Genomic DNA, 26,982 nt, shown 5'->3' on the forward strand with positions numbered 1-26,982 from the left:
GGCTGGGTGATATGGCCCAAAATAAAATCACGATATTTTTTTTTATATCAGTCGATATCGATAATTATCAAGATAAAAGTCAAATCTTTATTTCTTTCAAGTTTACAGGCAGATTTTTGCTCCTAAGTGAAAGTTGTAGAAACCTGGGCCCGGTTCCCCGATAACGCTCACTCTTAGCGTGCTAAGAGGACTCGAAAGCTATATCTTACCAAATTTTTTATTTTCCTAAGTGTGTTCCCCGAACTATACCTTAGAAAGCTGCTTAAGATATTCCTTCTTACGTGCGACGTGACCCGGCGCTGTCCGTGGCCATGGTGTTGAATTGTTTGAAATCAATGGCTCGAGAATCAATTATTCTCTCGTGCAGGGGCTGTTTATGTGAAAAAGCGGTCATCTTTATAAAAGAAGCACTTCAGAAATAGTTGAAATTGCAATTTATTATGATTATTGGATATTATAAAAAATAATCCAAACTATAAATAGCCTATAATAGCCTAGCCTACATATTTTAAAATTGTAACATATAGCCTATTGCTGCCACAATAACCTTTTCAAAAATGTACGTGCCGCCTTTTCTTTCCCATTTTTGTTCTCTGAGGTGGAGCTGCGATGAAATATTGTTCTTGTGTAAATACTTTCCAGCATTTCAGTAATAAAAGTTTACATATTGCGTACGGTGCTCGGCAGTGATCAAAAAGGATTTAAACTGTGAATTTTGAATCTCTTGTAAACTCGGAGATGTGGATTCAGACGGCAATTAAATTACCACACGACCTGTTTGTCAAAAAACAGAAGGTACTAATTTGGCCAGGGATTTTTACGCGGGTTGGGTGAGAAAAACACTGATATTATGGATTCGGACGGCACTAAAATCACTGACTCACCCCTATAAATGTTTAAAATACCGGACGAGCCCATGAGAAAAAATATTAGCGTCCGAATAGGACTTAACTGACAGTAGCCTATGCTTTCACTGGCCTTTAAAAGAGCGTTTTAATTAAATTAATAATATTGTATAATAATATAATTAAAATCTAACAACAATCAGTGTAATGACAATTTTATTTTTTGCATGAAAACACTTGAATTTGCCTAATTTAATACTGTCTGGGTGTATTAAAACTTCAGAATTATATTCATTTAGACCTGCAACAACGCTAAGAGAGAGCTACGAATGGTCCAGACCAACCTTACGAAAGTGTGACTTACAGAAGATATACTTAGCGTACGAACGTTTCGGGAACCGTCCCATAAGGTTAAGAGAGAGGTTAAGGAATAGGTTAAGAACTACTTAGAGATAAGAACGCTTTGGGAAACCGGGCCCAGAGCGTTAACTGTGGTTGTAGACTACTCTTTATTGTCAGAACATATCATGACAAACACTTGCAAAACAGGAGAACATTTCACAGATCTGAGGTAGAACATTCAAACATTTGTCATTTTTCCTTAACAAAATAAATATATTTATTGGACAATTTCTTAGTTTCTGCATGTGCTAATTTTTATTTTTTTTGTAAATGTAATATTCTGACTGTTTGGGTTTTATTAAACTTAACCATTGGTCATCCAGTATTATTATGCCAATCATGGATAAATAAATAAAGTAGATAATGAATAACATTTTCGAGGATTTATTTTCAAACGTATTATTATTATTATACCATAGTGTTCTCCTCTCATCCGCCTCATGCGAACTCTGATCTGTAGTTCACGCCACGCTACCCAGCTTTTCCGTGCATGCGAGTCCGTTGGAAAACAGCGTCTAGTTTAAACGTAACCCGAGAACAACGTGCGTATCTGAGGAACAGCCAGTCACAGGATTTCTGACTGCGGATCTGACATATCACGGTACTGTTTGAATAGACTTTGCTGCACGCCGGAGTGTTTTTGTGTGTAACACAATGTAGCGTCAGGTTAGGCCCTGGCTGCGTTCCAGTCCAAAATTGTCATGCCCTTCACTTGCTAACTTCCCTTCGTCTCGTTCACTCGGATGTACGTCATTGCGAGTGCCCACTACTGGCGGAAACTGCAATGGGCTGAACTGGAACGTCCTAAGCCCTTGATCACTTGGAATCAGCTGTGGAGTTGATTTATTATTTACATTTTTTTTTCCTTTAAGAATTTGTTTAATGCAGCATCCAAATGTTTATGTGTGTTTGGGTTGTTTTAAACAAAAAATATATATAATTAATATATCATAGAGTTGTCTGTTGTGGTGGTGATTAGATGAGATATGTGGTGACGTCACAATCGTACTGCATTGTGGGACATATAGGTGCCTGAAGTGTACATTTGAAGCAGACTCGCTCCCTCGGTCAAAATCGAGGGAACGAGGGTCTGTCCATATAAACTTCCCTCGTCCACTTCACGAAGTGGAACGCACTTCAAAATGGCGGCAGGGATTCCCCCGAGGGGAAGTGCTTAGGGAAGTTTGCAAGTGCGTGTCTAAAAGTGGACTGGAACGCAGCACCTGTCCCAAATGGCGCACTTCATGCGGACTTTCGGTCTCGTGGACTTGAATTGCGCGTGCTCGCTGAGTCTACGAGTCCGTAGGCTGTCCCATTCAGCATTTTACCGCTCTGAAGTGTGCTCAGCAGCGCCCCCTTTGTGCCCTTGAAGCGGTCTTCCGCGAAGCCCTCATAGAAGCAGGCTTCACGCACTTTAACTACCCAGGAATCCTTGCGAAAGGCCAATCAGACAACAGATGGGAGGAGATTTCACTAGCGGATAATTGTTGACATGGCTGAGAAGAAAATATTACGGTTTTTATGACCTAAATGTACATTTTATCAGTGGTTACCTACAGTTTATACAAACATTATGGTAATCGACCAGTGGTTGATGTCTCAAACATAATAATAGCGCGTTTAATAATACGATCGCATTATGATTCATTAAATAAATAATGGCAGGGCTTTACTGAGTCATATGTAAACATAGTATGAATATTGAAACCTGTAAATTCATCTGAAACTCATGCACATTTTCATTATGTTTTAAAATTGCAATCTTAGTTCAAATGGAACATTATGTATTATTATGTACAACTGTATACATCATTTAAATAAGCATGGTGTATCTATTGTCTAATGCCCAGGTGATATGCACAATATCAAAATATAGAACTGTAAAATTAGGCTGTGTAGTTGACATGGAGATAAGACGTTGGAGCGCAAAAAAATGTGATTTCTCCTGTCCAACAACAACCAGGCCTGTATTTCTGTCAGTAAGGTTATTTTTCACTCTGATTTCTCTGAAAATAAAAAGCTAGATGATATATTAAACTTTTTCTGTACGATGGGTAAATATCATATTCACAAAGCAAGATACCTTAAATTCAAACCTAGTTGCAAATTTTTTGCTTATGATTTACAGTTATTCTTCACTTCAAAAAATCCCCTCCAATAAAAGAGCTTCGAAAATATCCTGTATTATAGAACAAGTTTTATATAAATTGTAAAAATATTTTATTTACTGTTATTATTTACTTTCATTTTCTCTGTATCCCCACATGTTCATTGTTTTGTATTTTCATTGTAATGCAAAAAAAAAACAAAAAACAAAAAAAAAAAAACAGCCCGATGCGCTTGTGTAAAATAAAGGCCCGGGCCTATATTAGAGGATTTACGGTAAACACTTTCCACTGTTCAATCGGGCCTCTCTCACACACATGCGCGAACACGCACGGACTCACTCACACACACACACACACAATTGCAAACTTGACATCGCATTCGCAGCCTGTCCATCATAGCCACGGAGCTTCAGAGCTAGGGCTGGGTACCGAGTTCGATACTTTTTAGGTACCGACCGAATTGCCTCGATACTATCGAGTATCGAAAAATGACTTTTTTTTCGGTACCAGATTTCGATACCTAAGGGGTTAACTCGTCAACGTCAGTGCTCAAACAAATACATATGAAATGCACAACGACACGCCTAAAGTCGCTCACGCACATACACGCAAACTCTACACACACGAGACGTGCGGAACTCTCTGCGCACATACTCATATGAGACGCGCGCACGCACACAAACTGTCCACGCACATTCTCATATGAGACGCGAGCACATGTAACAGATACAGAAAGTGTACTGTTAAATGTATGTATAGTTTATTAGAATTCTCACAAAATTGTTCGTTTACATGTACCTGATATGACTGCCGAAGTGAAATGAGTACCTTTCCCTTTAATTGATGTGATGTCATGATTCAAGTAATAACACCGATGTGGGGCAATCGATGGGTGCCAATGAAGATACTTAACTCTAATCCAACATCAGTGACGCTTCGCCGCAACACTAAATTGGCCGATGTTTCCTCTTGTCTAGCTGTGGAGGATCTCACAGTCATTCAGGGCTTAAGTAGAACCCATTGTCACGTTTCTGAGTCAATACCCCTTAAAACTGCTTCGTCCTCTGATCTTGCACGATTGCTGGGAGACTGTGGTCTGAAAGATATTGACATTGATGGATGGGAGGTTTCTGAGGTCTGGAAGAGGAAATTGACGGATCTTCTTGTGTCCTACCAGGATGTTTTCTCGAAAGATAAGCTGGATTGTGGAGAAACAAAGGATTTTGTGCACAGGATCCATCTTTATGATGAGCGCCCATTCCGTCTGCCCTATCGCCGCATCCCATCTGCCCACTATCAAAAATTGAGAGAAGTGTTGTCAGATATGGAGGAGAAAAACATTATCAGCAAGTCTGTCAGTGAATATGCGTCACTCTTGGTGATGGTCTGGAAAAAAGACGGTAATCTGAGGGTCTGCACTGATTTTCGCTGGCTGAATGCTAAAACCTTCAAGGACGCCCATCCTCTGCCCCATCAAGCTGACTGTCTCGCAGCCTTGGGTGGTAATGCCCTTTTCAGCACCATGGACTTAACTTCAGGTTTTTACAACATACCACTCCATGAGTCTGACCGAAGATACACTGCCTTCACAACACCAATGGGCTTGTATGAGTATAATCGTCTCCCTCAAGGTCTTTGCAATAGCCCAGCTTCCTTCATGCGCATGATGCTCAGCATTTTTGGAGACCTTAACTTTTCCAGTCTGCTCTGTTATCTGGATGACTTGTTGGTCTTTGCTCCTTCTGAAGAGGAGGCATTGAGGCGGCTGGAGATCGTGTTTTCTCGATTGAGAACCAGCAACCTGAAGCTAGCACCTAAAAAGTGTCACTTTCTGAGAAAATCCGTAAAGTTCCTGGGCCATGTGATAGATGGTACTGGTGTTTCAGTTGATGAGGAGAAAGTTAAAGTCATCTCTGCTTTTCAGAAGGAGGACTTAATGAAGGAAAACAAAATCACACCTTCACAAAAAAAGATCAGATCGTTTCTTGGTATGGTCCTGTACTACCAATCCTTCATTCCAAGTTGCTCACGCATTGCCAGACCCTTATTCAACTTAACAGCTGGCCAGAAACGCTCAGTGAAAGCTGCTGGTAGTCACAAGAAAGCAGGCACTTTTCGGGAGTTGACACCCCAGGACTGGACCCCTGACTGTGATGTAGCGTTTGAAGAGCTAAAACGGGCCCTTGTTGACAGTGTGGTGCTGGCTCATCCTGATTTTGAGCGTCCCTTTCTTCTCTGTACTGACGCCTCATTGGATGGCATAGGAGCAGTACTCTTTCAGATCCCTCCTGGTAAAGACAAGGCGAGACCAATAGCGTTTGCTAGCAAAGCTTTGAGCCGCAGCCAAACTAAATATCCTGCACACAGACTTGAATTTTTAGCTCTGAAGTGGGTGGTGTGCGACAAGTTCAGTCACTGGCTTAAGGGCCATGAGTTTACAGTGTGGACGGATAATAATCCGCTGACATACATTATGACCAAGCCGAAGTTGGATGCATGTGAGCAGCGCTGGATCTCGAAACTTGCTCCATATTCTTTTGAGATCAAATATGTTCCTGGAAAACTCAACATTGTGGCGAAAATGATAGGAAAACACGAGACAGGCTTTTGTGAGTGGTGTCAGGAAGAGGAGTCAGTGGAGCACATAATTATAAGATGTAGGAGGTATGAGGAACTGTCGCGTTCACTACGTCACGGGTGTTCAACAGCAATGTAACGCAGGTTAATAAGTGGGAGGTTCACTTACCTGATTGAAGCGCAGGCCAGTCAAGTGTTAAAACGTAGACCAATAAAAGACGGTGTGTTAGAATCCAGTATGAATAAGCACGAGCTATAAGCGGGAGCGAGTACTAGTTTGGTATGTTGTTTCGTCAGGAGAGCTGCGCCAACGGTAAGCTGCTGTTTCTATCCATTGAGCTGCGGCTTGTCTGTAAACAGTTTATGTGCAAACTTGCGCTACAGCTGTGCTGCCGATTGTCTGTGCGCGATTGTAATGCATGATAACTGTTACTTTGGTCACGCTGATAAAACCTTGTTTGCGGTCTGATTTTTATCATTGTCGGCTTGATAGTATCTGTGGCTATATTCCAGCGAATGTTTTGAAATTGGAGTGTATCACTGTCACACGAGTTACTTCCTGTTTGCGGTGCTTGATGGGTAATGTAGTTAATCGCTTTACACAGGATGTAATGTAATGTAATAGATTGCTATGCTCAGCGTTGCTATTTAAAACTACACTCACTGGTTTTCACTTTAGACCAACATACTGAGAACACTTTTGTGGTTTTGGGGTATTGGTTTAATGTGTAATATTGACATTGATGTGCATTTGGTGTGTGAAATTGTTGCATTTCTGTGATTAGATGCATGTTCTTTGTATTAGACATTTAGTTTAAACACTAAGTATATTATAATATTTATAATGTTAAATACTGAGTATATTATAATATTTATAATATTAAATACTGACTATATTGAAATTTATATTTTTTATATTTGTATTATTCAGAATTTATGGAATGTGGCTATTAATATTGTTGTTTACATTATAGCCTTTTTATTTCTACAGGTTTATAACCTGTCATTTGTGGACTAATCAACTGTGTATGAAAATTTAATCACAGTAAATAAAAAAACACAACGAGTCATAACAACGTGTCCTCACTTGACGCCCCGTTCGGTGGGGAGATTCTTAACGAACCGAACAGTTATAAACTGCGTCCCACTGCACTGGATTAAGTGCAGCAAAAAACAGCCACGGACTGCTTCATTAAGGAAGCCCAATCAACTCAGGATCAGCTGGTCTCTCACTTCTGTGACTGACCCCAAGTTTATCACCAATCAAACTGCCCGTTGATCAAGGATAAAAGAGCATGTATACACATTGGCAGTGACAGCTCTCCAATCAACACAAAGGGAGTAACAATGGCAGACTTGGAAAAGCTTAAAAGTGTGCGATCAAGAGCACAGGCTTCATTCACCAAAAGGGCTCATACTCTCACCAAACCGGGACTCTTGGAACCGACTGAAGTTCTCAGGGAATGGAAGATTTTCAGGACAGACTTTTCTAAAGTCACAGATGCGGGACATGAGTATGCTGAAGCCCTGAGGGAATCAACGGATGAAGAGGTCATAGCATCTGCAAACCAAATTGATGTAAAGACAGCAGAGTGTGAGAACAGGTTTCTCGAGGTAAAGAGAGTCACCCAGGAAACGTTCTGGACCAGCTATGCAGAGGAGGTGTTTTTTAAGCAGGCTAAAACAGCTGATTCGGCCATCACCCAGGCAGAGGAAGAGGAAGTTAATCCTCAGAAGTCAATCAAGTACCGCAGGCTAAGAAATAGAGGTCTTGAAAGAGAGGTCATTGAACTCGGAGAAATGCTGGTAGAGTGGAAGGAGTTGGTTCCTGGTCCAAAGGCATTAGATCTTAGGACACGCCACAAGACACTAAAGAAGAGGGTCCTGGCGTTGTCTGATAAACTGGAGGAGGATGAAGCAGACCAAGTAAAGGGTAGAGAAAGAAACCTGGGAGATGATAGCAGCGCGGTTGGTGATCCGATACAAGATGCTTCTTTCCTCTCTCTCCCTGACATGTCTGCCGATCTCAAGCTGAAGCCCAAAACGTACACAGGGGCATTGAACATGTACACTCAGCCCCTCTTACAGCAAAGCAGCCCGGAAAGGACCAAAGGAAACTCTAATCTCAAGCCTCAAATCAGCCTTGAAAGAGCACGGCTACCCACTTTCTCTGGTGACATGAGGGACTATTACCGCTGGAAGACTGAGTAGGAGGACCTACAAGAATTGGGTAACCCACAAGGTGTGGAATGTATAAAAAAGTTCCACTTACTAAATAGTCTCCACGAAAAGGTCAAGAAGGATCTCGTCCTATCTAGCTGTGGATCCGCCAACGATATATTCAGGCTGCTGGACAGTAAATACGGGAACAGAGCGAAAATAGTCCTAATGATCACCAACGAGGTCCAGTCTCTTGCCCCGTCAAAGGAAACAATCCAATAAGAACCATTGAGTTCATCCAGGCTGTGGAAAGGGCACTGTGCAACCTCCAGATTCTTGGTGAAGAGGACGCTGTGAAGAACCGTGTTGTTGCTCAATCTCTTGAAAGCAAGCTTCCCAGTTCACTCAAGAAGGAGTGGATTATGCATAAAACTGACCCGGCAAACAGGTTCTCTCCACTGTATCATTTTGATTGCCTCCTAGGATTCTTGAAGAAACAGGAGGAGATTCTTGAAGAGTTGGATCAGTTGGAACCAAGCCCTACAGACAAAGGCCCTGTGGAAAAGGGTGCTGCAGACTACCCAGATAAGAGAGGGAGGAAGGCTTTCACTAAATCCACAGCAGGTCAGAAAGACGACTATCCCAGTTGTACTATATGTGAAGATGACTCTCATGCCGGCAAGCTATTTGCGTGTAAGGTCTTCAGGGAGCAAGATCTCTTGAGAAAAAGGGCCCATGTGAAGAAGTGAGGGTTGTGCTCCAAGTGTTTGCGGCCCCACCCCAAGGAAGGGAAAGGATGCACACCCAGATACCTCTGCCCAAAAGTAGACTGTCGGAAAGGAGGGATGTCAGACCACAATTACCTTCTGTGTCCTAAGCCACCAACTCCAAAGAAGGACAGCAGCAGTGAGGAGCAGAGCACCATAAAAATTGGAGGAAAGAAACTTGGTCTAACCAACAAACAAGAAGAGTTTCTGGCAGAGCTTACTCCAGAACAAAGAGAGAAGTACAAAAATGCGTCCTCAAACAAAATATCATCAACTGTATGCGCCAAGGCTGGAGATGGACTGCAAGAACATCCAGTGGTGATGATGCTGATGGAAGTGACTACAAACTCGGGTTGCCTTATTGGCTCCCTAATCGACCTCGCATCTGATACCAATTATATCACAAATGAAACAGCCGATCGCCTTGGTCTGTGCGGTGAGAACATCAGGCTTATAGTCCATGGAGTCGGGGGGATGAAGAAGACTGTCCTGACCAAAAGATATTCCCTGCGGCTAAAGGTAAAGACATCCAAGGGAAAAGTGGCAGAGCATAGAATTCTCTGCTATGGCCTGGAAAACATTGCAGAGGTGACTCAGTCAGTCACTGCCGAGCAACTGCAGAAGTTCTTCCCCAATGTACCCAGAGACGAACTGGTCCGTCCCACAAAAATTGACCTCCTTATCAGTCACCGGGAAGGTCTTCTTGTTCCCCAGCCAATCAAGATTGTGGGAGACCTCGTCCTCTGGGACGGCCCGCTGGGAAAGACTGTTGGGGGAACCCATCCTAATCTCATTGAGACAGTCGACCTGGCCGTGTACCGCTCTGAAACTCACCTTGCAAGGACCATGAGATCAGCCTCGATGGCGTTTAAAGAGACCATCATACCTCAAAAAGAGGAAGAAAATGCGCTTGTCAGGAGCACCTCAACCGCCAACAAAGAGGTCTTCGAGTGATTCAGGTGGGACAGCATCGGAGCTGCGTGCAGTCCTCAATGTGGCGGCTGCAAGTGTGGTAGGTGCCCCCCGGAGGGAAAGAAATGACCCTCAAGGAAGAGCGGGACCTGGAAAAGATAAAAGAATGCCTAACATACGTGCTGGCGGACAAACACAGCAACTCTCTCCACTGGGACGCAGCTTATCCCTGGAAGACAGAACTCACAACACTGCCAGACAATCGGCAGGCAGTGGAGGCAACCTTCAGGAACACTGAGAAACGTCTGGAGAAGGAACCTGTGTGGAAGGCTGCATACAAAGAACAAATACATGAAATGGTTTCAAGAGGGGCTGCTGTAAAACTCACAAGGGAGGAAATTAACAACTGGGAAGGACCTAGATGGTACATCAGCCATCTGGTTGCACCGAACCCTCACTCCTCCTCAACCCCTGTGAGAATTGTGTGGAATAGTAGCCAAGAATTCTGAGGCATAAGTCTAAATGATCTCCTTCACAAGGGTCCCGATGTACTCAATCCCATCAGAGGTGCCCTTCTGAGGTTCAGGAGTGGACTCCATGCCGCACTGGGTGACGTAAAAAAGATGTATAACTCAGTGTGGCTGAAAGATGATGAAGTTCACCTCCACCGCTTTCTCTGGAGAGACAACCCTGAGGACGACATTGAAGTGTTTGCAGTCGTCAGAGTCAATATCGGTGATAAACCCGCAGGATGTATCGCCCAAGTTGCAATGAAGGAGACGGCCAACCTTCCTCAGTTTGCTAATATGATTGAAGAACGGCGAGCTCTGACTGAGGACAGCTATGTGGATGATATCCTGACCTCACACAATGACCTTAAGACACTGGAAAGGATCACCAAAGGGGTGGAGGAGGTTTTGAAAGCGGGAGGCTTCTTCCTTAAACCGTGGGTTCTGTCACGCCAAAGTGGGAGGAGTGGAGCCCCTGCTGAAACAACTGTACCCAGGACCCTGGTACTGCCCAACCAAATGCATGATGGGGAAAACAAAGCACTTGGGGTCGGCTACGAACCTGAGACAGACAAGCTTCGGTTGCTGACTTCTATCAACTTCTCTAAGAGAAGAGGGAAAATGAGGACAGGATTTAATCTGAACATGGAGGATGTCAGGGAAGGAACACCAAATCCCCTTACCCGACGCATACTTCTTAGCCAGATTGCCGCATTATACGACCCGGTTGGTCTTGCCTCACCAGCCAAACAGAAGGGAGTGATGCTGGTACGAGAATCATTCCAGGAAGCTGGCAAGGACAACCCATCTAAAGACACATGGGATGCCCCTCTCTCACTAAAACTCAGAGAAGCCGCAATAACGCTCTTTGAAGAAATAGTGAGACTTGGCCAGGTAAGGTTTGAGAGAAGTCTCACGCCGCCTGGAGCCATAGGTCCACCAATAGGCGGATCTTTTGTGACGTCATTGTTTATGTTTGCCGTGTGGCAGGAAACACCGCTAGATACCTGTAATTTGATTGTTTTGCACGTTTGGAGGAGGATTTAGAGAAGAGTATTGTTCACTCTTGCTGTGTGGTCGATTGTACGGCTCGTTGGGGGCCTGATAAAAAGTTTTTTCCAATTCCCTCCGAAAAGGATCGCGAAAAACGAAAGAAATGGTTGCGTGCAATTAGGCGATTGAACCTGGACGCTCCGAAGCCTGGATTCCTAACGTTACTGATCGAGTTTGTGAGGCTCATTTTGTTCATGGTAGGCCTAAGTCTTAGTGACTATGTATTTATAGAAGATTGAATAAAATAAAAAATAATAAAACTGAGTCAAATCAACCGAGTCATATGTTTTCGCGTTCTGATTCAGGTGTCCCAAACTGCGATCCACAGCACCCAGACTACCGTATTTTCCGCACTATAAGCAGGCGCACCTTCAATGAATGGCCTATTTTATAACTGTTTTCATATATAGGGCGCACCGGATTATAAGGCGCATAGAATAGAAGATACTGCAGTCAAACGTTTGACTGGGTTTGCGTTATGCAGTGGTCACCAACCTTTTCAAGCCTATAAGATCACATCCAAGTCCAAATGTAAACCAAGATCTTCCACTTGCAAAAAAATATGAAACAAAAAAGTGGCTGAGCTGTAAAACCTTGTTTATACTCGACGCGTCCACATGAGCGCGAAGGTAATAAAAAAACTAATATCCGTCTGCTCGGGCAGATTCGGCTTAACAGCGCGCGCGCCTCCGCATCCGCAGATGCACGACTTTGAGCCGAATCTGCCCGAGCAGACGGATATTAGTACATCTCATCATAACCCAGTTTGCGCGTCTAAATCAGTTGTATGGCCTGGTGTTCAATCTAAAACAGAACAGTTGCGTCAAGTATAAATGCCTGGTCTGTTTGGGGAGTTGCACGCACAGTCAGCGGAGATCTCATATGGGCTTTGAATAACTTCGATTTTGTCACCAATACAAATTTTGAGCTTCTCTCCAAACCTCCTCCGGTCTTCAGATGTTAAAGTGCTTATATATTGTGGATTTTGCCCGCTAACTCTCTTGAAAGTGCTCGTCGCGTCTTTACAGCCCGCAATACTGTTTGATTTGTTGCCACACAACCACTCGCGCATGCGTACAAAGATGTCAACAAAGATCCTCCTATAGGGATCACGTTCTCAGATGGAAGCGAATCCTCCTTTGGAGCTGTACTCTATCTGAGGTGGGAAACCCGGGACAAAGTTGTAATGAAGTTGGTGGAATCCAAGGCGAAACTCACCCCTCTCGACCAGAAGCGAGTTGTAATCAAGGCTGAACTCTGTGGCGCGGTCTTTGCTACCCGCCTAAAAAAGTATTTTGAGAAGCACTGCCACATTAAAGTCAAGCAATGGATTCACTTTGTGGACAGCCAAACAATCCTGGCAGCCATCCAAAAGGACAGCTACGGCTTCCAGACCTTTTTCGCTAATCGAATCGGTGAGATTCAGAAAGCCGGATAAGTGGAAGATTGGAGGTGGATTGAAGGTAGAAGAAACATTGCTGACATACTTACCAGAGGTGCAACTCCTGAGGAACTTAATGAAGGGTCAGAGTGGCAGCGAGGCCCTGCGTTTCTGAAATGGCCCAAGACTGACTGGCCTATGAAGATGGCCAGTGAAATTACACCCTCTGCTGCCGAAGATGTGGGGAAACTTCAGCGGAAAGCCTTCTCAGCAATGGTCACCAGGGCCCAGTCAAAAGAACCAACTGGCCTCAACGGGCCTGACATCAAGGCGGACATCAAGCATGAAGGAGTCAACGGTAGACCAACATCCCCAGCTGTCCCGGGTGCAACATCAGCGGCAGACAGACAGAGAAGGCCCTGGGCAATTGGACTGGTGCGCCTTGTGGAACCTCAACGCTTCAGTTCTCTCTCCAAGCTGTGTGGTTCCATTGCCTGGATTCGACGGGCTGCAGAAACCTGGCTGAGAAGATGCCAGGCACCAGACTCAGCAAAGTGGGAGGCAAACTGCTCTATCCTGTCTACTGAGGAGAGAGCGCAAGCCTTCCGAGACCTGGTCCTCGCAGCCCAAAATGGCAGTCAGTTTCTGGACTCAATGCTGAACCGCTTGGTGGTCCACAAGGACGAGAGCACAGGAATCCTTCTCTGTGGAGGACGAATCTAGTCCTGGAAAGAAGATGGAACAGCCGTTCCTTTAATTCCATTTCGTTCATGGATCGCAACGCTACTGTCAAGAGAAGCTCATAACGAGAACCATGAAGGTGTTGCTGCCACGCTTCTGCGCACCAGGAAGAAAGCATGGATTGTGCAAGGTCGGAGGTTAGTAAAGAAAGTTGTGAACGACTGTATTACATGTCGCAAATTGAGAGGGAAGATGTGTCAGCAGATGATGAGTGATCTGCCGCCAGAACGCTCACAGCGTGCTAACCCATTTGAGTATACTACACTTGACCTCTTCGGCCCTTTCGAAATCAAGGATGCTGTCAAGAAAAGAACAGGAAAAAAAGTCTGGGGCATAGTATTCTGTTGCATGGCATCAAGGGCAGTTCATTTAGACCTCGTTGACGACCAATCATCTGAAAGCTTTCTCCAAACGTACTCTCGCTTCGTAGCATTGAGAGGCCATCCCAGAAAATTGTGGTCAGATAGGGGAACCAATTTCATTGGAGCTAAACCTGCCCTACAAGACTTGCATAGGTACTTGGGACTTGGGAATGGGACAGTGTGGGCATGGAACTTTCATCCGGCTGACGCACCTCATCGCAACGGGGCTGCGGAAGCTGCAGTTAAGCTCATAAAAAGGGCCCTCACTAGTCTCGGAGGGACAACAAGCTCTCTCACCTGGGGTGAACTCCAAACCCTCTTCTACCAGGCAGCTAACCTCACCAATGAAAGGCCAATTGACGCCAGGGCACAAGAACAAGAAGACTCTGTAGAGTATTTGACCCCCAATACTCTGCTTCTCGGGAGAACTAGGCAAGGAGGAGATACAGGAGGAATTGACTTATGCACTCATCCCTGGCGCCGTCTCAGAGTCATCCAGATTGGTGTGGATATGTTCTGGAAGAAGTGGAGTGAACTAGCCGGACCTAACCTATTCATTCGGCCAAAGTGGCACCAGACCCAAAGGAATGTAGCAATCGGTGACATTGTTTGGATTGTTGATCAAAACGCACTGCGAGGGCAATTCCGTCTGGGACGGATCCAGGCCGTGTACCCTGACAAGAAAGGACTTGTGAGAGATGCAGACGTTAAGACGTGTGCAGGCCCCCCTGCCTCCCTAACAGTTGGGCAACTGAGGAACCCTCAGCAGCTGACGTCAGTCATCCTACGGAGAGATGTGAGAAGACTGGTAGTCCTCATCCCTGTGGAAGACCAGTGACTCCTAGACCTCGTCTCTTCGGCCACCAATTCTGCAGGTGCTGCCCAAGCGCCCAAACCCCCGATTCTGAAGGCATAACCTCAGGACGTATCTATGCCGCCTTTGCCCACTTGCACCACCATTCATGAAGAATGAAGAGTACATACCCCATATGACCAAACCTGGCAGAATACCACACATCTGTAAGGGGAGGTGCCTGAACAGTGACAATGGTGTCCTATTATTCATCATCAAAAAAAAAAAAAAAAAATTAATTATGTAATGTTTTGTCTGTGACCGCCTTGAATCACATGATCAGTCGGTCAAGTGGGAGGTGTCGCGTTCACTACGTCACGGGTGTTCAACAGCAATGTAACGCAGGTTAATAAGTGGGAGGTTCACTTACCTGATTGAAGCGTAGGCCAGTCGAGTGTTAAAACGTAGACCAATAAAAGACGGTATGTTAGAATCCAGTATGAATAAGCACGAGCTATAAGCGGGAGCGAGTACTAGTTTGGTATGTTGTTTCGTCAGGAGAGATGCGCCAACGGTAAGCTGCTGTTTCTATACATTGAGCTGCGGCTTGTCTGTAAACAGTTTATGTGCAAACTTGCTCTACAGCTGTGCTGCCGATTGTCTGTGCGCGATTGTAATGCATGATAACTGTTACTTTGGTCACGCTGATAAAACCTTGTTTGCGGTCTGATTTTTATCATTGTCGGCTTGATAGTATCTGTGGCTATATTCCAGCGAATGTTTTGAAATGGGAGTGTATCACTGTCACACGAGTTACTTCCTGTTTGCGGTGCTTGATGGGTAATGTAGTTAATCGCTTTACACAGGATGTAATGTAATAGATTGCTATGCTCAGCGTTGCTATTTAAAACTACACTCACTGGTTTTCACTTTAGACCAACATACTGAGAACACTTTTGTGGTTTTGGGGTATTGGTTTAATGTGTAATATTGACATTGATGTGCATTTGGTGTGTGAAATTGTTGCATTTCTGTGATTAGATGCATGTTCTTTGTATTAGTCATTTAGTTTAAACACTAAGTATATTATAATATTTATAATGTTAAATACTGAGTATATTATAATATTTATAATATTAAATACTGACTATATTGAAATTTATATTTTTTATATTTGTATTATTCAGAATTTATGGAATGTGGCTATTAATATTGTTGTTTACATTATAGCCTTTTTATTTCTACAGGTTTATAACCTGTCATTTGTGGACTAATCAACTGTGTATGAAAATTTAATCACAGTAAATAAAAAACCACAACGAGTCATAACAACGTGTCCTCTCTTGACGCCCCGTTCGGTGGGGAGATTCTTAAAGAACCGAACAGGAACAGAGAGGGATAATGAGGAATAATTTGAGGGAAATAGGGCTGCAGGAATTAACATTTAAAGGAGTGTTGAGCATATGACAGAGCACAGGTTAGGATATTGTTAACTTTCTTAAGGGAAACTGGTTTGTTTAATAGGTTATGAGGATAAAATAGGGATATGGATAAGTGTGTTGGGTAATGAATGAATGTGTGTTAAGTGTTTGTTTGTTTTTTTTTTGTTTTTTTGGTGAAAACTAGATTGTAAGCCTATTGTCTGATCACACTCCGGAGCAGAAGGGGGCGGTAATGCACCAAAAGCTGGTTGCCAACCGCCGTTAAAAACAAAGAAGAAGGAGAAGGAGCCCAAAGAAGAAGACCTGAGGAATGCGGAAGTGACGCGTGTCGCGTAGCAAACACGGACAGCTCCAGCACCCATTCATTAATTTCCATTGTTTACGAAGCTCGCTCGCTGGTAAGTTGATGAAATTACTGTGTTTTTCACTTTTAAACACTCAAGTCGTCCTCTCATGAATCTAGGCAGTAGTTGTGTTTTATGTAGCCAGCTTTAGTTAGTGTTTATTGGAAGAGAATAGTTAACTGCAGCTAGCTTAGTGACCAACACTTCACTAATGTTCGCTAGCAGTCAGAAATGTGTAAATTAAACCCTGAGGTCATAGTAAAATAATGTGATGTTGCACTTCATAGTTTTTCTGTCAGCCCATACATGAGGTGGTCAGAATATTAGAAATACATCTGGATATATAAAGCACATAAGTACAGCAGCAGCACCCCCACAAATCCTCAATGCTAAAACCTGTAAATGTGTGTAAAATCCTGAACATTATAGAAAAGCTAAATGTATAGCTGATCACACAGTATCATAATGCAATAAACATATAATTTGCATAATGTGTTGGTTGGATGAGCAAAATGATCCCCCAGCTTCTTCCATAATGTTGTTGTGTCAGAATAACAATTTGATTAACTATAGTGTTATGTATGTATGTATGTATGTATGTATGTATGTATGTATGTATATAGGCCTAGCCAATGTAGTGATGATAAAATCGGTGTTATATGATCATATTTTCTTGATCTAGTAAGAACTCTAGCGGCTGCATTTTGGACTAACTGTAGCTTGTTTATTGAGGATGCAGGACAACCGGGTAATAAAGCATTACAGTAATCTAGTCTCAAGGTCATGAATGCATGAACTAACTTTTCTGCATCAGAAACTGATAGCATATTACGTAGCTTAGCAATGTTTCTAAGGTGGAAAAAGGCTGTTTTTGTAACATATGAAATATGATTTTCAAAAGACAGGTTGCAGTCTAGTATAACACCCAGGTCTCTTACTGTAGAGGATAAAGCAACAGGACATCCTACGATGTTAAAGTTGTATTGTGAGAGGTTTTGTGGGCAGTTTTTTGAACCGATGATTATTAACTCTGTCTTGTCTGGATTTAATAAAAGAAAATTACGCGTCATCCAATCTTTTATATCTTTAACACACTCTGTCAATTTGGATAATTTAGCGTTTTCATCTGGACATGATGAAATATATATTTGAGTGTCATCAGCATAACAATGAAAACTAATTCCATGTTTCCTTATAATATTTCCAAGTGGCAGCATATATATTGAGAATAACAGAGGGCCTAACACAGATCCCTGCGGCACTCCATAGTTTACTGGAGATATGATTGATTTTTCTCCATTCAAATAGACAAAATGGTAGCGGTCAGATAAGTATGATCTAAACCAGCTTAATGCTTGTCCTTGAACACCAGTATAATTTTGTAGTCGATCTAAGAGTATCGTGTGATCTATAGTATCGAACGCAGCACTAAGATCAAGTAAAACTAATATTGAGATACAGCCTTGGTCAGAAGCTAAAAGTAAATCATTTGTGATTTTAACGAGCGCAGTTTCAGTGCTATGGTGCGGCCTGAATCCAGACTGAAACTTTTCATAGATGTCATTTTCTTGCAAGAAAGAACCCAGTTGAGTGGACACAACTTTTTCTAGTATTTTAGACATAAATGGAAGATTTGAAATGGGTCTATAATTTGCTAGATTATTATGATCTAATTGTGGTTTCTTAACCCTTTAACCCTTTATGACCTACCATAGAACAGTTCTGCCAGAGTATATCTTTGTATTTTTACACGCTGTGCTGTCATTCTTTTGAGTATTTTCATATGCCATACATCAAAATAATCCTTACTCTCCCAACTTGAAGGTTATGTTTGTAATAAATCAATAGCAACTAGATAAATATCTCAAAAGTGCAATAAACAAAAAGAAAAACAATTTTAATTATTTTTTTTCTACATATTTTATTCAATACAAAAATTGGATAAATCTCAACCTCAAACTTGTCAATGTGGAAAATGTGCATAAAACAATTTAAAACTATACAGAATTGATTTGAACTGTTTACATACATTAGTTTTTAAGATACACTCATTTTTATACTCATTCAAAAAAAAATAAAAAAATGTAAAATATCCAATTACATTTGTGGTCAAACAGATAACATTTTTCTTTTGAATATTGATTGAACATTGAAATGGATAAAATATAAAATAAATAGACCCTGTCAGTAGAGATGCACCGATTACAATTTTCTGGGCCGATTCCGATTTCCGATTTTTCATTAAGTTAGACCTGCCGATACCGATTTTAGCCGATTCCGATTTCATTTTTTCTAACCACTTTACAGCACACATAAATATTTATTTTATATCTTTTCTGTAATAGAACATTTTACAATTTGGATAGTACATATTTTTTGAACAGATAAAACGCTATAAAATAGAACTATATTAATTACTCCAGGTGTGGGTAATTCACACACATCTAAAGTGCAGTGTTATCATGGAGGAACAATTTCCTTTTCACATTCAATATCCAATCATTTTTTATATATGTATATAGTAGGGCTGTCAAAGTTAGCGCGTTAATAACGCGTTAACGCAAAATCATATTAACGGCACTAATTTTTTTAACGGTCGATTAACGCAGCGCGTATTTTCTGTTTGACCCATGGCCCAACCACTGGTTGGAGAAACGGAGATACACAGTGTTGCCAACTTAGCGACAATGCAAACCCCTTTAGCGATTTTTTTTCCCTTCAACAAAGCGCGCAAACCTTATTTAGTTTCTGAGAACCGGTACCGCGTCCGCCGGTACTGCTCTCTCAGCACGCGCGCGCTCCTCCCTCTCTCTCTTTCTCTCTCGCTCTCTCTCTCTGCGTCTCGCGTGGAGGAGCAGCGCTTTAATTCAGTTAAACACAGATGTTGCTTCACTAGCAAGTATAGCCGAAATCAGAGCACGGATATTGTCTTTATCGTATGTGTATTTGATTTCACCAGACGACGGCTCGATTATCAGAATCTTTGTGCAGATTAACTTAACATCTTGGAAGGGAGAGCTGTTTATTGGGTCGCGTTTCAGTCACCATTTCAAATTCATTCCGTTGTTTGACAACAGAAACAGTAAAATATACCAATGAAAACAGTTTTATTCAGAATTTAACTTCATCAAAATGGGCGCAGAGAGAGACAAAGTACAATGTACAGTACTGAATGGTTTAGCTCCGCAGTACTTGAGCGAGCTCTTAACGCATTATACTCCTTCACGTCTATTGCGATCTCAAAATTCCGGCCAGTTGATAATACCTAGAATATCAAAATCGACTGCTGGCGGTAGATGCTTTTCCTATTTAGCACCAAAACTCTGGAACAGTCTTCCTACCATTGTCCGGGAAGCAGACACACTCTGTCAGTTCAAAGCCAGATTAAAGACACATCTCTTTGACCTAGCTTTCACATAATACATTATAGACTTCTATAATTTAATGTTAGGCTGCATAGATTAGGTCAGCCGGAACCGGGAACACTTCCCAAAAATCCTGATGTACTCGTTACATCATGAGAAGAATGGCATCTACGCTAATTTTAGTGTCTGTGTTTATCCTGAGGTTTTCCTGCAGCCTGCCGGATCCAGGCTGTATCCAGATCTGACGAAGGACCTTCGCCTGGACCGATGACAACGCAGTGCTGAAGTGCCAACTAGTCTCTCCCTATGGAGGATCCCACTACCACTCTACAGATAAGGCGTTGTCGGGAAAATCCGTTTCGCGTTCCTACCCCAAAGCAACAAAATAAAATAAAATTCTTTATCAAAATTTATAGGGAAAGACAAGTACTTTGTTTAGGCTTGGCTTGTAGGGAATTCCAAACCTGCGTATATTCAAACGCACATAACTATAGAACCCATTCTAAATGCTCATGTGAACGCCATCAGTGTTTCTCACAGGTTCGCGTTTAAAGTCTGTGTAGAGGGAATGGTGTCGTCTTAGCGGCCCCTAATTTAATAACAAATGATCATTGCGACGGAAGCAAATCAATCAAAACTAACTTTAGATGGAAATAACTTAACTCTGCTGTAAAGCCGAAACAATCTCTGTTACCTTAAATTATACGCTTATCTCTGTAAAGCTGCTTTGAGGCAATCTACGTTGTTAAAAGCGCTATATAAATGAAGATGACTTGACTTGACTTGACTTGATTCAGAAATTTTAGCTGTTGATCAATAAAATAATGTATCTCATAACTGTTGCTTTCGGTGACGTGCACTCCATTAAATCTGCATATAGCGGGAATTGAAGATCGGTTATATCCGCAAAAAAACAACAACACACATTTAGCCTATGTAACCAGGTGTAAATGGAATCGTTTTGATAAATCAGATTGCAATCCGATCTGAGAAAACGCAAAGTGGCCTGGTGTAAACAGCCCCTAGACATCGGTGAAAAATGTTCTCTCCAATACCCCTTTATATATATATTTTTTATATATATAAAAATATAGACCTACCTACCGACCCTTTTTTTCTTTTTTTTGCTGTTACTGCAAACCAAAATATTTTTAAGGATGGCCTTATTAATAAACAATTAAAATGTCTCATTGTAATATTTTACATATTCATAATCATTACTTTTGCTGGTTCTTTGTGACAGCTTTTAAGTGCCGTTTACATGAACGCGTCACTGCATCAGCACCGAAAACATAGAGACACTCTTTTTTTCGAATTCTGACGTATATGTTCTAATTTTGGAATAAAATATTAAGTGGCCTTTTTGTCACTTGTAATGAAGCTTGCTTAGTGAAATTATTAATATCATGGAATGGTAGGCTAATTATTGACTTTAGCCTGGATTGATGGCACGCAATATCGCGATATATATCGTTGGGAAAAAAATATCGCAATGTAATTTTTTTTCCAATATCGTGCAGCCCTAGTACCAAGTACATCAGGATTTATGGGAAGTGTTCCCGGTCCTTATTCATTAAAGTGACTGAGACTTAATATTTAGTTGGAAATTCTTTGCTTGCAATAACTGCATCAAGCCTGTGACCCATTGACATTGCCAAACTTCTGCATTCTTGTTTTGTAATGCTTTTCCAGGATTTCACCGCAGCCTTTTTCAGTTGTTGTTTGTTTTGGGGGGTTACTCCCTTCAGTCTCTTTTTTAGCAGGTAAAATGCATGCTCTATAGGGTTTAAGTCTGGAGATTGACTTGGCCAGTCTAAAACTTCCCACTTCTTGCCCCTGATGAACTCCTTTGTTGTTTTGGCACTGTGTTTTGGGTCATTATCTTGCTACATGATGAAGGATCTCCCAATCAGTTTGGTTGCATCTTTCTGTAAATTGGCAGACAAAATGTGTCTGTACAGTTCATTTTGCTGCTGCCATCATGTTACATCATCAGTGAAGATTAATGAGCCCGTCCCAGAAGAAGCCATGCAATCCCAAGCCATGACATTACCTCCACCGTGTTTCACAGATGAGCTTGTGTGTTTGGGTCATGAGCAGATTTTTTTTTTTCTCTCCAAACTTTAGCCTTTCCATCACTTTGGTAAAGGTTCATCTTTGTCTCATCAGTCCATACAACTTTGCCCCAGAATGTTTGAGGCTTGTCTGTACTTTTTGGCAAATTCCAGCCTGGCCTTCATATTCTTCTTGCTAATGAAATGTTTGCATCTTCTGGTGTAGCCTCTGTACTTTTGTTCATGAAGTCTTCTGCGAACAGTAGATTGTGATACCTTCACTCCTGTCCTCTGGAGGTTGTTGCTGATGTCACTAACAGTTGTTTTAGGGTCTTTCTTTACAGCTCTCACAATGTTTCTGTTGTCAACTGCTGATGTTTTCCTTGGTAAACCCTTTCAATGTCTGATACTTAGTATACCAGAGGTTTCTTTCTTCCTCAGGACATTCCAAATGGTTGTACTGGCTATGGCCAATGTTTGTGCAATGGCTCTGATTGATATTCCATTTTATCTTAGCTTATCTTATCTTATCTTATCTTACCCATAGACAGCTCTCTGGTTTTCATGTTGGTTACTCGTCTAACTATAAATGCAGTCTGCACAGACAAAGCCAAAATCTGAAACTGAGCGCAGACATTCAGTGCTTTTTATTGTTTGAATAATCAATGTAATAGGACACACCAGGGCAACAAAACACACCTGCCAATCACATGTTCCAATACTTTTGGTCACATGAGCAATGGGTGGGTTCAAACAAAAGGTTATATCTTCTAAGTTGTGTATGTAAATATCTGGAAATAAAAGCTGAAATGTTGATCTCTTCCCTCATATTCATCTTTTGATGTCAAACCCAAATATTTTCAGTCTACAGAAGAATGAAATGAATTGCCACTGTTCCAATACTTTTGGAGGGGACTGTATATCTCCAGATAATAATAGGCAGATGCAAATTATCAATTCGACGCCATTCACTTGCCTTTTGATGCCACCTTTTCCACCTCTTCACAATCATGGAAATTGACATATCAATTTATAAAAAGGCATCAATTATCATAATATTTTATAGCTCATGTCTACTTTCTACCATTACATCAGGGCTCACTTTCATGTCCTTTCACTTTATATTTCTCTCGGTTAATTATTTTGATGTACTGAAAATTTTATTTAATATTTTTTTCTTTCATGTCAGACCTGATGGAAGTGAAGGAGGAGAGTGAAGAACTGAGTGAAGTGAAGGAGGAGAGTGAAGAACTGAATGAAGTGAAGGAGGAGATTGAAGAACTGATGGAAGTGAAGGTGGAGAGTGAAGAACTGATGGAAGTGAAGGAGGAGAGTGAAGAGGAGAGTGAAGAACTGAGTGAAGTGAAGGAGGAGAGTGAAGAACTGAGTGAAGTGAAGGAGGAGAGTGAAGAACTGAGTGAAGTGAAGGAGGAGAGTGAAGAACTGATGGAAGTGAAGGAGGAGAGTGAAGAACTGAGTGAAGTGAAGGAGGAGAGTGAAGAACTGAGTGAAGTAAAGGAGGAGAGTGAAGAACTGATGGAAGTGAAGGAGGAGAGTGAAGAACTGAGTGAAGTAAAGGAGGAGAGTGAAGAACTGACATTTTTAAAGGAAAGAAGAGCCAAGAAATCTTACACCTGCACTCAGTGTGGAAAGAGTTTCACAGCCAAACAAAATCTTGAGATTCACATGAGGATCCACACCGGAGAGAAGCCGTTCTCATGTGATCAATGTGGGAAGAGTTTCAGTCGATCATCATGCCTTAATGTTCACATGAGGATCCACACCGGAGAGAAGCCGTTCTCATGTGATCAATGTGGGAAGAGTTTCAGTCGATCATCATGCCTTATTGTTCACATGAGGATCCACACCGGAGAAAAGCCGTTCTCATGTGATCACTGCGGCAAAACATTTCTTAGTGCATCAGTCCTGAAGACACACCTGACAGTTCATATGAAGGAGAAGCCACATTCATGTTTTGTGTGTGGAAAGAATTTTTCACTTCTGCTGTATTTACACGCACATCAGAAAATTCACACTGGTGTGAGAGAGTACATGTGCTTTGAGTGTGAGAAGACTTTCACTACAGCGGACAGTTTAAAACGGCACCAGAGAATTCACACTGGAGAAAAACCTTACAAGTGTTCACACTGCGACAAGAGATTCAGTCAGCCATCAAATCTGAACAGACATGAGATGATCCACACTAAAGTACAACCTTACAAGTGTTCACACTGCGACAAGAGATTCAGTCAGCCAGTACATCTGAAAACACATGAGATGATCCACACTGGAGAAAAACCTTACAAGTGTTCACACTGCGACAAGAGATTCAGTCAGCCAGTACATCTGAAAACACATGAGATGATCCACACTGGAGAAAAACCTTACAAGTGTTCACACTGTGACAAGAGATTCAGTCTGCCATCAACTCTGAAAACACATGAGATGATCCACACTGGAGAAAAACCTTACAAGTGTTTACACTGTGACAAGAGATTCAGTCTGCCATCAACTCTGAAAACACATGAGATGATCCACACTGGAGAAAAACCTTACAAGTGTTCACACTGCGACAAGAGATTCAGTCAGCTATCAAATCTGAAAACACATGAGATGATCCACACTAAAGTACAACCTTACAAGTGTTCACACTGTGACAAGAGATTCAGTCAGCCAGTACAGCTGGAAACACATGAGATGATCCACACTGGAGAAAAACCTTACAAGTGTTCACACTGCGACAAGAGATTCAATCAGCCATCAACTCAGAAAACACATGAGAGGATCCACACTGGAGAAAAACCTTACAAGTGTTCACACTGCGACAAGAGATTCAATCAGCCATCAACTCTGAAAACACATGAGAGGATCCACACTGGAGTACAACCTTACAAGTGTTCACACTGCGACAAGAGATTCAGTCTGTTAGGAAATCTGAAAACACATGAGATGATCCACACTGGAGAACAACCTTACAAGTGTTCACACTGTGACAAGAGATTCAGTCAGTCATCATCTCTGAAAACACATAAGAGGATCCACACTGGAAAACAACCTTACAAGTGTTCACACTGTGACAAGAGATTCAGTCTGTTAGGAAATCTGAAAACACATGAGATGATCCACACTGGAGAACAACCTTACAGGTGTTCACACTGTGACAAGAGATTCAGTCAGCCATCAACTCTGAAAACACATGAGAGGATCCACACTGGAGAGAAACCTTTCAAGTGTTCACACTGTGACAAGAGATTCAGTCAGTCATCATCTCTGAAAACACATGAGAAGATCCACACTGGAGAACAACCTTACAAGTGTTTACACTGTGACAAAAGATTCAGTCAATCAGCATATCTGAAAACACATGAGAAGATCCACACTGGAGAACAACCTTACAAGTGTTTACACTGTGACAAGAGATTCAGTCAGCCATCAAATCTGAAAACACATGAGAGGATCCACACTGGAAAGAAGCTGTACGCGTGTAATCAGTGCGGGTCGAGTTTCTCTATTAAAAGTCACCTGAATCTACACATGAAGATCCATGCAGTGGAGAAACCACTTAAACACAGTCTGAGATCACAGTAAGTTTATTTTCATGTGCTGCGCAACAAAGTCTCTTCTGTGTAAGTTAGGCACACATCACCCTATAGCCAAATCTCTCCTCTCCACCTTTAGCCGGTGTGTGGTGTGCCGGTTGTTGATTGATAGCTATTAACTTGTGTTCAACCAACGGTAATGTCTATTTTGTCAGTTCAGATCAATGCAAAAAAACACAAATTCGCTCTCTGACTACTGTTAGGGTTAGTAAGAATGACATCAGGATTTATGGGAAGTGTTCCCGGTTCCAGCTGACCTAATCTATACAGCCTAACATTGAATTATAGAAGTCTATAATGTATTATGTGTACGCTAGTCCAAAGAGATGTGTCTTTAATCTAGCTTTGAACTGACAGAGTGTGTCTGCTTCCCGGACAATGGTAGGAAGACAGTAGGAAAAGGATCTACCGCCAGCAGTCGATTTTGATATTCTAGATCAGGGATCAGCAACTCCGGTCCTGGAGGGCCACTGTCCTGCAGAGTTTAGCTTCAGCCCTGATAAAAACTCACCTGCCTGTATCTATCTAGTAATCCTGAAAACACTGATTGCCTTGTTCAGGTGTGTTTAATTAGGGTTGGAGCTAAACTCTGCAGGACAGTGGCCCTCCAGGACCGGAGTTGCTGATCCCTGTTCTAGATATTATCAACTGGCCGGAATTTTGAGATCGCAATAGACGTGACGGACTATAATGCGTTAAGAGCTCGCTTTTAGTACTGCGGAGCTAAACCATTTAGCGCTTTGTAAGTAATCAGCAATATTTTAAAATTTATACAATATTCAATAAGGGAGCCAGTGCAGTGTTGACAGAACCGGGCTAATATGGTCATACTTCCTGGTTCTGGTAAGAACTTGAGCAGCTGCGTTTTGGACCAGCTGTAGTTTGTTTATTAAGCGTGCAGGGCAACCACCCAGTAGAGCATTACAATAATCTAGCCTTGAGGTCATGAACGCATGAACTAATTCCGTACCTCCAGGTTTTCACGATTTTTTGTGTGATTTTTGCGATCAAAATGACTGATTTTGTGGTGGTGTAGCAAATTAGCTGTATGAAATATTAATAATCAATAATAACTGGTTATAATTGATTATGAATATTTGGATCAGTTAATATAATTAACTTACTGTCGTAAATTAATGTTATATTCAATTAGCCTGTTTGTCCCGTGAACACTCGGGATTAATTGTTTATTAACTCTAAGAAATGTACATTTCTGGGTCGTGGGAAATGTCTTTCTTAATTTACAGTACTACTAAGAGCAGAAGCAAAAATCTAAATGATTAGTGACTCCAGTTATGAGCTTGAGACACGGACAACTTTACGTGTGACATGAACAAGATTAACTAGTCTAAACACTTAAACTACTCTAACATACACACACATACATGCATACAGTTTACCAAGGGAAAGAGAGCTGAAGCAGAATACAGGAAAGCAAGAAGTTATAGCATTGTTTGAAATTCAGCAGATCAACAGCCTTGAGCAAACCATCAGTTTAGTTCTAACATGCCCTTCTTCTTTAAAGGGGTAAGGATACTTCATGTATCAAATAATGAGACTAAGTTTGA

General features: G+C 41.8%; 1 protein-coding gene across 2 annotated transcripts in view; it reads left to right on the plus strand.

Moving 5' to 3' along the window:
• Positions 1-26,982, plus strand: part of LOC307169532 (uncharacterized protein) — a 91,601-nt gene that overhangs the window by 51,345 nt on the left and 13,274 nt on the right. Inside the window, exons 1-2 of one of the 2 annotated variants that reach the window (XM_079890239.1) lie at positions 23,005-23,148; positions 23,250-25,399. In XM_079890239.1, coding sequence (XP_079746365.1) covers positions 23,262-25,399 — 2,138 coding nt within the window. In that variant the 5' untranslated portion in view covers positions 23,005-23,148; positions 23,250-23,261. Of the gene's footprint in view, positions 1-23,004; positions 25,400-26,982 lie in introns of those variants that run through there. The other variant, XM_079890236.1, reaches the window with a different exon arrangement.

The sequence above is a fragment of the Squalius cephalus genome, assembly GCF_949319135.1.
Source record: "Squalius cephalus genome assembly, chromosome: 1".
Taxonomy (NCBI): Eukaryota; Metazoa; Chordata; class Actinopteri; order Cypriniformes; family Leuciscidae; genus Squalius; species Squalius cephalus.